General features: G+C 33.4%; 2 protein-coding genes across 3 annotated transcripts in view; one reads left to right on the forward strand and one right to left on the reverse strand.

Moving 5' to 3' along the window:
• Positions 1 to 649: 649 nt before the first annotated feature.
• On the reverse strand, positions 650 to 6,263 carry LOC132729320 (uncharacterized). Of its 2 annotated transcripts, none has more exons than XM_060715056.1 (2): positions 6,119 to 6,263; positions 650 to 1,573 (listed from the first exon to the last, which is right to left on the reverse strand). In XM_060715056.1, the coding sequence occupies exons 1-2, from the start codon at positions 6,145 to 6,147 to the stop codon at positions 865 to 867; spliced, it is 738 nt and encodes a 245-aa protein (XP_060571039.1). In that variant the 5' UTR covers positions 6,148 to 6,263; the 3' UTR covers positions 650 to 864. The 2 variants fall into 2 exon arrangements, with proteins under 2 accessions (XP_060571039.1, XP_060571038.1); XM_060715055.1 differs by lacking the exon at positions 6,119 to 6,263 and adding an exon at positions 2,754 to 3,156.
• A 6,523-nt stretch (positions 6,264 to 12,786) lies between these two features.
• Positions 12,787 to 16,065, forward strand: part of LOC132729321 (UTP--glucose-1-phosphate uridylyltransferase-like) — a 40,764-nt gene continuing 37,485 nt past the window's right edge. Inside the window, exon 1 of the mRNA XM_060715061.1 lies at positions 12,787 to 12,937. Coding sequence (XP_060571044.1) covers positions 12,926 to 12,937 — 12 coding nt within the window. The 5' untranslated portion in view covers positions 12,787 to 12,925. The remainder of the gene's footprint in view (positions 12,938 to 16,065) is intronic.

Here is a 16,065-nt window from a genome sequence, read left to right on the forward strand (position 1 = left end):
ATTTTACACAAAATTGACAGTTTTCTTTCCATTTTTCAAACATTTTTGGCATAAAACGTTAAAGTTTATATCAGCTTTAAGGAAAAAATATTTTCCGTCGAATGCTGTAGAATTTAAGATATTTTGTCCGGCTATGGCGTTGTCCGTAACAGTTGCCAAGGATACGCAACGACGTCATGTTCAAAAATGGGCTTTGATGGTCAACATTTGACGTCGTGTGTACAAAAATTGGCTGAAACTATTGAAATAAAATTAACGGAATCTAATCAGAAATATGGTCAACTTTTTGCATACCAATTTTCAAGACGCTACTCGAAAGTTCGCAAAGTGTCGCGTTCTACCTTAAATATCATTATGTTACCGTCAAAAGTGTTATGTAAATGTACGAGGGGTTATCCAAAATTTTATAGACTTTCTTTGTCGCGTAAAATATATTTTAGATATTGATTTGAAATTCTGACACTGATAAGAAGAATTAAGAACCAATAAACACAGAAAAAATCATGTAAATATCTTTTATCACACACTCGTGCCAATCTTGGGACTCTGTAAAAATGGTATTGCACGGCCGTGCATATATTTTGACGTGATACATCCCAAATCAGTCTGATTACAAAACATGTAAAAAAATGAAGAAAACACGTCACGGTATATTTACACAATTGTACACATTTAATGATAAATGCATACATGTATGCATCAATAGATTTCTGTTTACAAACTGGTATTAATTATAAATACAAGTCGTTGTACTATCATTTTTAATGATAGCAAGTCTTTGAGTTGTAAAATGTATCTGTCAACAAGCGACTTGTTTTATTCCAGAGTACAGTTAACCATCATTATAAACTGAATTGTGTTGACTCATACAGTTTTGACTGGTTTAAGTATGATACGTCTAGGCACTGGATCGCCATAATTCGTTGCCCAGTCGCGGGGTTTTGTTTTTTCGTTGCGTTCTTTCATTTCTTTAACTAATTGTTTTAAGCCCCGTATTTTCTCCTTGACTGAAGTACGCGGCGGGTGAGATTCGGAAGAAATTGCCTCTTCTTCCATTATTTTATTCTGGTGAATGCTAGAAGTGTCCGGTCTTACGTCTTTACATCTCTGTAGAAGTTGTTTATAATTACTTAAAACGGAATATGTCGGTGGTTTAGTTGTAAATGTTATACTATTGTACGTGGCCGGCAAGAAACATGGAAAATGACGACATCGTAAATTTGTATTTGTCGGATCAAACATACACGTGTCACATATTTTTTCAATGCGGTTCTTACCGCTGAGTCGACTACTTGAGCGTGATTCCACAGGTGTTGCCGAATCTATCCGAGGAAATTGGATAACCGGCTTGTATTCTTTTATTTCATCTTTGATAAAACGCGTCTCCTTTGTCAGTTCTTTTTCAACATTCGATAGATTTGAATCGAGCAGACGAATTTTCTCACCAAGTAAACGCTCGTACACCTCGTTCATTTTCCGCAGACGTTTTGTTGCCGCATGTTTTCTTTTCTGTATTTTCAATCCTTTATCCATCTCTGCTTCATTATCCCAACGAGTCTTCAGCAGTGGTTCACTGTAAAATAATAAAAGCTCTTATCAGATTTGCGAACAGTATCTTTCCTAATATCTAAGTTCTGAAACGCAAGTTACTCATTCTCTATACATTTTATCTCTTAACTTTTTATTTGATTTCCTACAAGAATTCTTTCATCCATCGTTATTTATTTGTTCGTTCCCTCGGTCGGTCGGTCGGTCGGTCGGTCAGTTGAGAGATACAAAAAAGGCAATACATCATGCTGAGATAGCCTGGCCCCGTGTTCACAAAGAAAAGATCAGGATCAGGATCAAGTGATCCTGATTTTATTTTCATTGTTTTATGTCAATAAAATTTATTGTTTTGCTAGAAATAAATAGTAGATATTCAAAATGTAAAAAATGCTGATTTGAAAAGAAATCAAACTATTTTAAGATAAGATTAACAAATAACCTAACAAATACAAAAATATTCGGATCAAAATAAGGATCAATTTTAGGATCAGGATCAATATTTGGATCAACTGGAAAATACCTGTATCTTGTAAAAATAACAATTAATTTATTCTAAAATTTCATTAATTTGCTATTGCAAGTCCAGTTCTATCAAATTAATATTAGATATCTAATCTATGAGGATAAAAAATGAAGACTATAAAGAGTTTCTCAATTTGATCCTGATCTTGATCCTGATCCTTAAATCTTTGTGAACACGGGGCCAGTTGTTCATCATGAACGTTACACTTGTATAATGCTTATGATCGTATTTAATATGATTAAGGTCATTTATTCTTGCCAAAGTAAACATCTTTAAATAAACTTTTTCGTCTTTCGTTCTGAACAAAACCATTATTATTTTAGGGAAAATATCAAAATATAGCGAAAATTGCGGACCATTATCAGATTCCACATAATCATATATACTGTCTAATCTTGGTTTGAATTGATTGTTTATAACAAAGCATATCGTATCAAGTTGTCAGCTTTTCAAAAAAAAAATAGTTTAAGTTGCAAATATTTTGAAACTGTCACTGCGCCTACCGGTTCTCGAATAAAATAAATCATGAAAACAGGAAAAAAGCTCATTAACTCATACAAACCTTAGACAGAAATGTCAGTGATAAAACTGCTTAGAACTATATTTATCCTTTCCTAGCTGTTATCAGGTTTAATTCATAGTTTGTTTTTTTTTATAAAAAAAAAGATGTAAAAAAACCTACAATTCGCTACAAGAATCACTTCTGGCCGTCGGAACCGTATCAAGAGACGTCGTTGTTGCCATAGAAAGCTGTGATGACGCTATAGACTGACGTGACGTCGGTCGACTGGAAGGTGACGGCACCATTTGAATAACTTTTGGTGACGTCACTTGTTTCACTGTCAATAATGTCGCTTTTGGTGAATTAACTTCATTAGATAATCCAGACTGACTTAACTGCTTAAATGACGTTTTTGATTTTGACGCTAATTTTTCTACCGACATGATTTTTTAAGTATCTTAATTTAAATTTCACAAGTATTCTTTATTCCTCCTCCAAATATTTAAATAAAATGTAGTCCAAATCTTAAACTCTTATATACTGTCTTGTCAACCGCTAGCAACTTGAAAGAAGCATGTCTATTGCATGATAAGTTAGACGAGTTTAAATTATGTATAGTTTAATTTGCAATGTAATCTATAATCAAATAGTCTTAATCATTCAAACAATTCAATATGTTTTGTCTCCCCATATAAGTGATTGATCAGATTGGTGTACTTCTTTAACCCTTTGTCTTCAGTGCAATATTTTCCCAATACTCAATAAAATTGTTTACATACAGACACGTGGAAAATACTTTGTAGTCCATTGATATAATGATTTGTTGTTTATTGATACAATAATTTACATAGCGCTAGGTATTCTCCGATGCAGATAATTTAGAAATATACATAAGATGTCATTGAATCAGTCTAAACAATTGTATTTTATTGCCAAACTTCTGACTAAATATATACAGTTTGGAAATTTACTTTTTATTTTGTGTTTGCAAGTATTAATGAATCAAGTGGTAACTATTATAAGTAAAAAGTAATGTCCATGGTTTGTTTACGTGATGCCTGTTATCGCCTATTGTGTTGTGTCGGCTGGTTCCGTAAGATGTGCCCCCTTCTGTTTGGGGGTTTGAAGGGGGGGCGGAGTCCCCCCCCTCATCGCCAAGAAAATTTTGGACATGTGACAGGCTAAAAATGGCCTCAGGTCGATCTTAGGGTAACTAGTAACCGACGCTGAAAAGCCCTTTACTCTATCTCAATTCATTGAGAAGTTGCAGCACTTTGAAATCAGTTTTGATGGAAAAAAAACAATGCAAAATAGTGATTTTTGGCAATTTTGAGACGTCCCCCCGTTGCCATGGTAACAGGAAATTTACCATTGAGCATGATGTTACAGAGGCTATGGTGTAGTCAACATTTGGGTCAAGTTTCATTAGTATTGAAGCATTTTTCATAGTTTCATAGCAGTTTGAACTTGTTACAGGAGGCTTTTCAATGAAAACGGCCATTTTTCGCAATATGCTCCTGGGGTAAAAGGTTAAGACACTGTGGTCAGATTCGCGTAAGCGAGTAAGTATATCAAGTGGTCGCCAGATAAATATCTAATGATTGCGGGTAAGTTTATCAAGTGGTCGCCAGATAAATATCTAATGATTGCGGGTAAGTTTATCAAGTGGTCGCCAGATAAATATCTAATGATTGCGAGTAAGAATATCCAGTAGTCGCAACTTAAAATATATATTGTTTGTGAGTATCAATATCTAGTGGTCACCAATTAAAATATTTAGTGTTTACATGAAGTTGTCAATATTGCATTAATAAACATTTAGATGTCGCGGAGATTAAAGTTTATTTATTGCGAGAAAAAAATTATCAATTGGTTGTTGCAAGTACATGTATTATTAAATATATAAAGTGGTCGCGAGTTTTAATATATTTTGTTTACCTTCATCATTTACATGGCTTATCAACGTGTTTGCGATCATGATATAGCACTGATACAATTCTGGTCCATATTTTGATATATCTATTGTAATCAAGTATTTCTACTCATCATTATTTAAAATCCCTGAATAATCCTTAAAAGACAATATTTGAGCCGCGCCATGACAAAACCTACATAATGATGTTTGCGACCAGCATGGATCCAGACCAGCCTGCGCATCCGCGCAGTCTGATCAGGTTCCATGCTGTTCGCTATCTGTTTCTCTACTTGTTTAAGGGTTTGCAAGCGAACAGCATGGATCCTGATCAGACTGCGCGGATGCGCAGGCTGGTCTGGATCCATGCTGGTCTCAAACACATTATGTTGATTTTGTCGTGACGAGGCTCATTTAGTTGACATAGGTGTATTCATTAACTGTGTTATCTGTTGGAACGACAGAATAAACGTATATATCGTTATCGCAATCAGGGTGTTCGCTGATAATGGAGAGATAAAACTTAAGAACATGACAGATAAATTTTGCAGATACATTTGTAATTTTTCTAATATAGTCATCATAAACCGATATTCTTGAATTTAAGCCAAATCATCGTATACCAGCAATTTAATCATTCAATATGCATGCATGGCGGATTGTTTTCAATGTAGGTTTAGAGTCAAATGAATCAGTGCTAGGTGGCGTGAGAGAGTTTGTGCCTTTTATCATTTCTCATAAAGAGGATCAATTAAACCGAGTCTACAGTTATCATCTCTTTACGTTTGTGTTTAATGCTTTTGATGGACCTCCCGTTTTTCTACATATTTTTTTATATATTTCTATCATTATCTTGCATAATGTATCTCTTATTGATCTTCACAATGACATTTCTCATAGAGTACAAATATATTTACAAGTAATAGGGCTACTTTCAACAGAAGTATTATGTATTCAACTTAATTATTTTCTCTATTGTTAAATGAATAATAATATACAAATCAAGCACCTTTTTAAAATATGCATGCCGTTGTATAGTTATATTTCGTTCGCACGACAATACTTAGTCGTTCGCACGACATAACTTTGTATTATGAAACAAATAAATTGATTGATTGATTAATCATGGACACAATAAAGGGTATGTCGTTTAAACGAGAAAGCTATGTGTCGTGTTAGAGAGTTAGCTATGTTTCTTGGGAACGAGTAAGCTATGTGTCGTGGGGAAGAGTTAGCTATGTGTCGTGGGAACGAATTTGCTATGTGTCGTGAGAACGAGTAAGCTTTGTGTCCTTGGAAAGAGTTAGCTATGTGTCGTGGCCCGAACAAGTTACATATTATGTGTCCTCAAAACGAGTTAGCTGTGTGTCGTGGGCACGGCTTAGCCATGTCATGGGAAATAGATATTAAGTCGTTCCCTTGACATGCATAGCTTGCTGATTATGACGTGTTAGTACTGGAAGTCGTCAAGCTTCCATGCACTATTCTTTCATTACTCCTTTTTAAAATGCAATACTTTCTTCAGTTTTGCTTTCCATTGTTTCTTTTCTCGTCGACCCGTGCTAATATCTCGTTGAAAACAAATGTATTGATATTTAATTAAGCTTAAATATAGAATATCATATTTACTTACAGTCTCATGATCAGTTGTTTAGTATCCATCTTAAATCTAAATGTTCTCAAAAACTAAATAAATAAATCTTTTAGCACCTGCTCTGAGTAAAAGTTTTACTTAAATAAATGTCATTTAAATGTAGTTAATCAATGCTAGTTCAACGATTATGAAATTTGAACTTATCTTGTTTTAGTACTGAATCAATAGACCGTAGCACATGCTTTTAAAAGGAAATAATTAAATGGAAAATCAAAGGTCGTTTTAGAAAAAAAAACATAGCAAAAAGTCAAACTGATCGAGTTTCTATTCAACTCTTTAAATGATTTCAAATAATGCCATTGAATCGGGTAATGAGTTTTCCCGTATATTTATTTTTACATTAATTGCTAAAATCCAAATTGCCTATGTTAAAAGTATTTCAGCATTTAAATTACTCTTTCGTATTTACAAAACCCTATTAATACCTATCATAATGTTATATCAATAATGATGACATTTCTATGATAGCTCTTTATATTTCTATACGTGCTATTGGAATTGCGTTTCAAAGGCTTGTCAAGTTTGTATATTACATCAATGCCCGTACGTATACATAGAATCCTTATTCTTAATGTCATAACACAAACGTATAATATAATAAGTATTATCATCACCACCGCGTTCATCATTACCGTCATCATTATTATTATTAACTGCATCAGTATCATTTCCTTCATCACGCTCATCGTTTTCATCATCATTGTCAGACTTTTCCTATCATTATTCTCGTTGTGATTATTATCACTATCATAATCATCATCATTTTCATCACGATCATCATTATCGTCAGTGTTATCCTAATTTTTACTCTCGTTGTGATTATCATCACTTTCATCATCTTTATCATTATTATTGTTTTTATATTTATATTTATTATATAGAGGATATTTGTTTGTTTGTGTATAAGATGAAATTTTATTTCATCGAATGAGCTTTAAAAACAGTATTCTCACGAGTGGCAAATTTATATTAGATTTGGCTCTGTAAAATGTAAACGGCCGCCATTTTTAAAATTGTGTATTCCATGGGTGGAAAATAATTGTGTTTGATTCAGAGGGATATCATTCATACACCTTTTAAGAAGCTAGAAAACTTTTTTGAGGATTATTAGAGACAATTAATAAGTGTTGACATATGTGTAAACATTCAAAATCGGCTATGAAATTGGAACACATGGACTTTTTGAAAGGCTGCCTTACAAACTTACGAGAGCTAGGTTATTTACTTATTCTTCGGGCTGATGTCTGTCATTGCTTTTCAAGTTATTAGGCAGTTATTGCTCGTAGGATACTTAAATATGCCCAAATGTCATTAAGAGCAGTTCTGCATGTGGAAGGAATTGTATTTTTAAGACTGTAAACATGAAACAAAAATTTAGAGATAATATTTGGTGATTGGTAATTTGAATGAATTGGAGTAAGTTTTCTTCTTTTTATTACTTTTGAAATTTCAGTTATTTATCAATTTCAGTTTTGCTTTTCTCTGAACAAACCAGACAATGTCAGAATTTTCAACAATAATAAAACCGAGCCGCTAGGTAAGGTCGTATTGCAAACAACCGTTTATATATAAGGTGGCGTAACGTTTTTTTGTGTGTTTTTTCTCAAAGCTTATATGTGAAGAAGTTGTGGGTAGCTAACGAAAAAGGATTGCAATCTTGGTTCTGCGTTTAACACGTCATGTTCGCCGGTGACGATCGTCTAACGATAGTAGCTGGTAAGTAAATGTTCGGGTAATTGATCGCGTAATGCAAAATGCACATAATAAGATGCTTCCAAAATAATTGATGACGAGTGATCGTCGACATTGCATCACCGATGTGACATCGCGTATTCACCAGCATGCTCAATCGAAAATGACTGCATACAGCTAAGCAGTAAATGACGGAAATATAATCTCGCACCATCCAGTTGAATACTTCCTAGAGTTCTACATTCTACAGCTCTACAGTTCTATATTCTATGTACAGTACTTTGTCCTACAATTATATATTCATATTCTACAGTTCTATATTCTATATTATACAGTTATATATTCTACAGTTATGTATACTACAGTAACATATACTACAGTTATATATTCTTCAGTTATATATTTTACAGTTCTATATTCTACAATTCTATATTTACTTCACGGCTCTATTTTCTACAGTAACGAGGATACATTCTACAGTTATATATTCTACATAAAAATGCAAAAATGCATAGTTTTGATTTCTACTCAGTCAAAAGTGTTAATATGTAATTTTCCTTAACATGTATAATACTGGATGAGACATAGTTTATCGTTAGTAATACCAGAAGTAAGACTTTAAACTCGTTATTGACAGAAAGTGCAACATATACTGTAAGAAATAAATAAGGTGTTAAAACATCAAAGATTTTTTCTTTTGCCTTTTTCTTCTTTTTGCAAATCGTCAAGATTTATTTTTGTGTGTATCTGCAATCAGAATGCCACCAGTACGATATAGAGTCAATATACTGTACTGTTGGTAGCCCAATCTTTGTATTGTTACCGATTTTAACAACACCACTTTCTATATGAACTCTCTTATTTCCATGAAGTTAGATCTACTTGTTTTTTGGTAAAAATTATTATTTCAAATATTATCAATTCACGATTTAACAACAAAAAAAGAAATAAAAAAAGGTTACATATTACCTATAAATTTACCTTGAATCGTATTCATTAGGAAATGATTAAATATCTTACCGAAAGCAGACGACAAACAAGTAATTCCTAATGTTTAAGCTGCTGTTTTTACATCAACAATATTTCAAAAGTTAATTTCACTTTTAAAAAGTATAGAAATTAAACAGTATGCCATTTCGTTGGTATAAAGGTACTGTTCCATCTAATAAATTCGTGTGTTGAAAAATGGCAGTCCGTTTACTGTTTGCATATTTTCTTAAAGTGTTTAAATTTAAACTCATAATAATTAATGAAAATATTTGGAAGTTTAATACTGCTTAATATTCATAAATGTTTTAAAACTATGTCAACAATATAAGTACCTCGGTACGTTCATGTCCACGAATAATGTATAATATAAATATTACTACATGTAATTATTAATTTACATGTATTTAATGTATATTAATTTTATTTACCGTTAATTTAAAGCACGGGTTTCCATATAGATTTCGTGCTAACGTAAAATATTGTCAAGAGAACAAAGAAAGTAATTTACACGTTGCAAACAGCACTTAGAATCTGCGAAAATTACCAAAATTAATTCAGAATATACAAAAATAGCCATTACTGCGTTAGTAAAGCACTAGAAATATGATGATAAATACTGTAAAACCAGTCATTATTAGCATAAAATGTGTAAATTATTTCTTTAATTGTGAATATATTTATTTTTCTTAAAATCTAAGTTCATTTTTATAGCGGTTGATTTTCTTGAAATATTTTATTTTTCTTCATCTGGAGGTATGAAGCTTAAAATTCCATTCGATATGTATCTGAAATGAAGAGAAAAGAAATATAATTACATAAATGAAGGTAATTATATATGAGCCGAATCACGACAAAACCAACATAGTGGTTTTGCGACCAGCATGGATCCAGAACAGCCTGCGCAGTCTGATCAGGATCCATGCTGTTCGCTGTCAGTTTCTCCACTTGTAATAGAGTTGGTAAGCGAACAGCATGGATCCTTATCAGACTGCGCGGATGCGCAGGCTGGTCTGAATCCATGCTGGTCGCAAACGCATTATGTTGGTTTTGTCATGACGCGGCTCATATATCATTTCATTATCAATCAGATATCGACGTTTATAAAGAAAATATTTTGTCCGATCTTTAGCCAATCTATTGATCTAACCAGTGAGATATTAGCCGTATCACTCACTTGTATATCAGTCATCAACCAAATAAGGAGTTTTTCTTTTCGTAATTTAGCATTCAGAAAAGGGATTTGTTATTGTCATACGTGCAAGAATGTTTAGGGATACAAGTAGTTGAACGTAAATTTTCCAAGCAATTTTAGACCGACATGTACTTACAAGAGCGAATGTTATATTCCATATTTACTTTGTAGGATTAAAAAGTGACCAATATTTGCCAACTGTTCAAAGCCAGGTCAGCCTGTCAAACTCTATACTACAGTATTTCATGCAGAATTGAAATGAGATTAGAAAGATCTATTTTAGACACAAATGCATAATATTGTGTCGAAGAGAAATGCAGAATTGAAATGCTGATACTAAAGTCAGATATTACTCAATTTAAAAGTGATGGTGGCAATATTTTATATATACTTTTTTGTTTTGAAAGAAATAAACAGGAAAAATGCATGCATGTGTGTGTGTGTTTTAAGACGGTTTCTTTCATCATAAATGTAAATGAATTAAACAACTTTGAAGTAGCACCTTTAATTCTTTTTCATTTTGGAAACTTTAATCGAGTTCTTTTATTTACAATAATGAACCTGGGTTAAGATTCCTTATCAGAGTACTGAAAACATTTGAATATAATCGTTGATTTAACATGCGAAGTTGTATTTACATTATGACGACACTTTTATATGGAGTGTTTACAAAATCAACAAAAAGCGATACGCGTGTTCTTTGGGACCAATGCAATAACTGTAATATACTTGTATTCAAACAGTTGTTTATAGGTAGATCTTAATATCTATTTGCAATTGTAAAACGTATATAAAACCCGTCATATTTCTTTTTCAAATCGAATGGATTAACATACACTTGTGAATTTATTATTTATCCGTTACTTTCTTTTACAAGATTTGGCTGTTATAATGAAGGGAATATACAATCTATAGATATTTATTGATGGCATGTTATGTTTTATTACGTGTATAAACATTTAGTCGTCAAGTAAATCCCATGTAGAGAGGACAATGATGGTCCTTGATCGCCTGTCTGAGATCCATTTGCAGAAGTCGGTATTTAGGTGTGTCATTTTTCACCCCAGCCTGGGACTTAAGTTATCTTAAGTCCTAGCCCCAGCTGAATAATCTATAAAATTTCTGTTGAGGTCCGCTAGAATATACAGCCTTTCAAATATATATACTCTGGCAATGTAATTCAAACGAGAATACTTATAAATTATGCGTTTCAAGTGAAGTCAAGTAGTAATTAATTAGTGCTTAATGAGTGTCCATCCATCTGGCGGGCACAAAAATCAGCCTTCTCTGTCGAGTAAGGACCCCAAACATTTTACTATTCGTGTCCTTATAGAGTTCATTATGAAGCACAGTGGTGATAATTTATCTCCGTGCAATTTCCACAGAGTATTTGTCATAAAGATGAATTTTGAGCTTTACTGTGGTCAATGAGTGCCTAAACGTAAAGTAACCTGAGGCAATATAAATAAGGTTGGGTAGCCCTGGTAATTGCTTTGTTGCCAAGCAAAGGTTGTCGCCTTTTAAGCCGTCACTGCGTAGTAATGGCCCACTTTTCCTCGTCCAAAACTACTTTGTAGGACCTCTGCCCTTGACTTAAGGCTAACTTCTTACAAGCTAAATCGTGCTGTCTTAAACCTAACTCCGACTGTAGAAAGCCGTCTTACACGTGTAAGAGAATCTTCTATCATCTGCCGAAAACCTGTGCACGTATCGAATGATGAGAGAGTTAAATGCAATTTCATGTCAATAAGTCTATAAACTTAGTAACATACCTGTGGCCGGGCCATGACTAATAAAGAAATGTAGAGGGCCACAAAGTGATGCTAAGTGCCTATTTTGTAAAATCTAGGCACTGAAGCATCATAGAAGGAGTTTTTTTTAAATTTTTTACGTCATAACCTCGGTCTCGCCGATCTTACGCAAAAATGGAATATGAACCTATTTCTCAAGTAAAAATATTGTCTTAAAACACGAATTTCTCAGTTATACGGTTGATTTCAACAGAAAAAATGTCATGGTACTTCTTTTTTAAATGATAAATATTGATATAAGACAAACATCAATCTATCCGTTCCTATTCCATTAATTTTATCTTCAAGTTATATGTTATAAGTGACCCGGAACCAGGCCGTTTTGTACAGGTTCACAACAGTATTATTGATGGCCCTTACCCGGGTGCACCCGGAACAACAAATAACAAAGATCGAGTTTGTCGACAGATTTCACTCTTTCGAGATGTCCAATAGAAAATTTCATTTTAGTTGCGAGTTTGTTTTATTCATTTTTACATTATATTTTGGCATACTCGGAAAAAGTGAATAAAACTGAAAAACCATCTGTAAACATGCAATTTATCACAACCCCTAAAACACTTGAGTGTACTAAATATACACCAAAACGCACTTGTAGATCGAACAAATTTTCGTGGAGTGCATGCACCAGACCCCCTAGAATTTGCTCTACACATAGATACTAGTAAGTCAATCTGCACGCCTGGTCTTGGCTTTGGAATGAATGACTTGTTGATAAGTGTAGTACCAATGAAAGGTATAATTAATATCGCTCAATGATAACTTCAGCATACATCAAAGAAAAATAAACATATAAGCATGGAGTATGTTTATTTGTAGATAAAACGAAAATTAGTAAAAACCATTATCGGTGAGCCGGTGACCCAATGTTACCTTAAATAAAATGTCACGTAATCACCCACTCTGCAACCAGTAAGGGGGTTAATTTTGTGCGGTGTAACGGACCATAAAATCTAGTCGGGTATTTCCGTATAAATCCGTGTTGTCCGACTTTAAGGTCGAGGTCAATGCAAGCGTTTGTGTGACAGCGACGTAAACAAGTTGACATTGACAAGAATTTTTCCTTCCAGGGTTAATTGCGTCAAGTAATCGTATCTAATCATGGCAGCACCTGTGAGTATATACTGCATACTTTGCAAGCCCAATATCACGTTCTAAATCTATAATGAGTTGATTGCAAAGATGTTTAATGTGCATAGTTCGGATAGAAAAATTCGGATAAATTAGTTTAGTTATGTTATCCGTCTAGCCCAGTGTCTTAGTTTAACAAAAAAAAAAGCCTTTTATTTCTTTCGTCAAATGATGTATTATAATGTTATAATGAATAACTATAAATTATGGGGCTGGATATAGACACAGACACTTGGGGTTATGTGCGTGGCTCCCCTTCTTGATCCGACACAGACACTTGGGGTTATGTGCGTGGCTCCCCTTCTTGATCCGACACAGACACTTGGGGTTATGTGCGTGGCTCCCCTTCTTGATCCGACACAGACACTTGGGGTTATGTGCGTGGCTCCCCTTCTTGATCCGACACAGACACTTGGGGTTATGTGCGTGGCTCCCCTTCTTGATCCGACACAGACACTTGGGGTTATGTGCCTGGCTCCCCTTCTTGATTCGCACTTGTATACACCATGTCTATTTTTATCATGCAAACTGTACGTCAAAATATTTTTGCATATTATTACGACCTGGTCATATGTCTTGAACATAAAACTTGTTTTCCACTGTTTTAACAACCTTTAAAAAAGTCCCTAAAATATCATAATTTCATAAAGATAACAATGTACGCTTTCCTTTGATGTGAGACGACTGGAATGAGTTTTCGGCACTGTTTTGCGTTTTCATTTATGCCGAGAACCAAAATCCCCGCAGCGGTTACTTCCCCTTATAATATAAGTAAAAAACCAAATCAAGAAGACTGACGGAAAGGGCTGAGTAGTTGCGATTGAATTTTTTTCCCAGCGATTTTTCCGCTGTAATTTATGAGAAACATTCCAGTCGTCATGAATTTGTAAAGAAGCATGTGACACAGTTAGGAAAATGTAATTAAATGTGCAAAGCTTGGAAGAAAGGTATGATCGGATAATAACATGCATTTATTTATTAAAAGAATATATGCATCAACTGATTTACACCAGAAATAAATGGCATGTGATAACATAAATACTTAAAATATATGTAGGTCAGTTGTGTTTACATTTTGAAGCTTTCTATCTTCAGAAAATTGCAGCGTTGGTAAAAAATTGACTTTAAAAACTTGATGAAATTCTATTCAAACTTGTTCACGTGTTAGACACTTAACACTTTCATACCAATACAGTGTTTTTTTTCTTTATATAACTGCTACCCTAAAACAGTACTGTTCCTAATAGAAAATAGACATTAAAATTCCCAATTTCCAATGTTTAAATTCCCAAAATGGCTGTTCAAAATTTCCACAAGGCCAAAAGATTTCTGTGAAATCATTTAAATCCAACATATTCATATAAATCACCACTCAATAGTTCTACCTGGACAGTGGAAGCTGTTAGCTATCTGTATTCATGATGTCTATCTTATTTGTAGCTGAAAAAATGCATAAAAAAAATTCCCAATTTAAGTAAAAAAAAACGCATTTTTTCCCAATCAGTCTGGTACCGGCACCATTCCCAAAGTAGAGAGAAAAAAAACCACTGCAATATAAGCAAAAATTTAAAACTAATTCTTGTAATAGATAATACTTTTAGTTTTTTATATTCAGGGGCAGAGAAGGGCGGAGTCTATACTCCAAGTGTCTGTGGATATGGATACCATAAATGTTCATTATTTTTTGTATTCCGAAACAACCAATTTTCAATCACAACCTAAATTCAAACACATTCTTAATTCTGTAGCGCTGGTGTCATGTCAGACTTGTGTTAAGTCACATTTTGTGTTAACTTAAACTCCTACAGAAATGCCATACTTGATTAATTGTCAGATGTTATTAATAAAAACAATAAGTAATTGTTTGTTTTAAATAAAACAGTGTAAATTGTCTGACTTTAACCTTAACAAAATAGTCACTTGTTTAAAATAGAAAATGGTGGCGTCCAACTGGGACACTGACAATTTCACTGATAGGTTTAGAATTCTATATATTTTTCAATTGTTTTTATATGATTTCCTTGTAAATATACATGTGAAGTCTATAGCCGGGCAAGCCAAAGCCCGGGCCCACTTTGTGGACCCGGCCTTTGACTACCCCAAATTAAATAGTATCTACCTCTAAAATAAATTGAAACATATTTTTTTCTTAAATAATTTCACTTAAATAATCTTATTTAAAATATTTTTAATGACATCTTAATTTATATTACCATTTTAAGCAAATAAATAAACATACCAACTATTGTGGTGTTTTAAATAAAAGCATTGTGATATTTCAATTTATTTGTATGAACGTTTGAATTGTTTTGAGCATTGTATTTCCATTCAGATAAAAAAAGATTTAAACGCCGCTTCTCAAGCCGGGCCAAACATTAACATTAAATTTGGTAACCAAAAAATTTAGAAACAAGAAAACGATGCTATATGAATTAAATAGACATACAGAAAAGAGGTAAATGTACATTTATAACAAAAAAAAAGAACTATTAGAAGTTAAATCACATGATAAATCTTATAAAATTCAAAGAAGAATTTAATAATTGTAATACCATGTTGTTATGTTAGTCCTCTGTTTCACTCATAATTGAAGAGACCTTTTATCTTGAGTTTTAGAGATATGATATTCAGAATATACATCATACATGTATACTAGCGCTATTCTAGGCCCTACACCTAATTATGTAATTGCAAGTTTTTTTTTCTATTTTTCATATAAAAATCCTGATTTTATCATGTTTCTACATGCAATCTGTCTGCTAGTGCTATGCAAATAATTTGTTATTGACATGCAAAATTTTCATCAGCACTACAGGAAATTCCCCTACCTGAGTGTTCAGTCTCACATAAGAGCCCTGTCCTGAAAAACCCTGATAATTTAAGACACTACTGCTACTGTTATCACAACATATGAGCCGTGTCACGACAAAACCAACATAATGGGTTTGCGACCAGCATGGATCCAGACCAGCCTGCGCATCTGTGCAGTCTGATCAGGATCCATGCTGTTCGCGTACCAACTCTATTACAAGTAGAGAAACTAATAGCGAACAGCATGAATCCTGATCAGACTGCCGGATTGGGTTTTAAATGACCAAAAAATATTAAAT

This window comes from Ruditapes philippinarum, unplaced genomic scaffold, assembly GCF_026571515.1.
Source record: "Ruditapes philippinarum isolate M1 unplaced genomic scaffold, ASM2657151v2 ctg17_1_1_1_1, whole genome shotgun sequence".
Classification (NCBI taxonomy): Eukaryota; Metazoa; Mollusca; class Bivalvia; order Venerida; family Veneridae; genus Ruditapes; species Ruditapes philippinarum.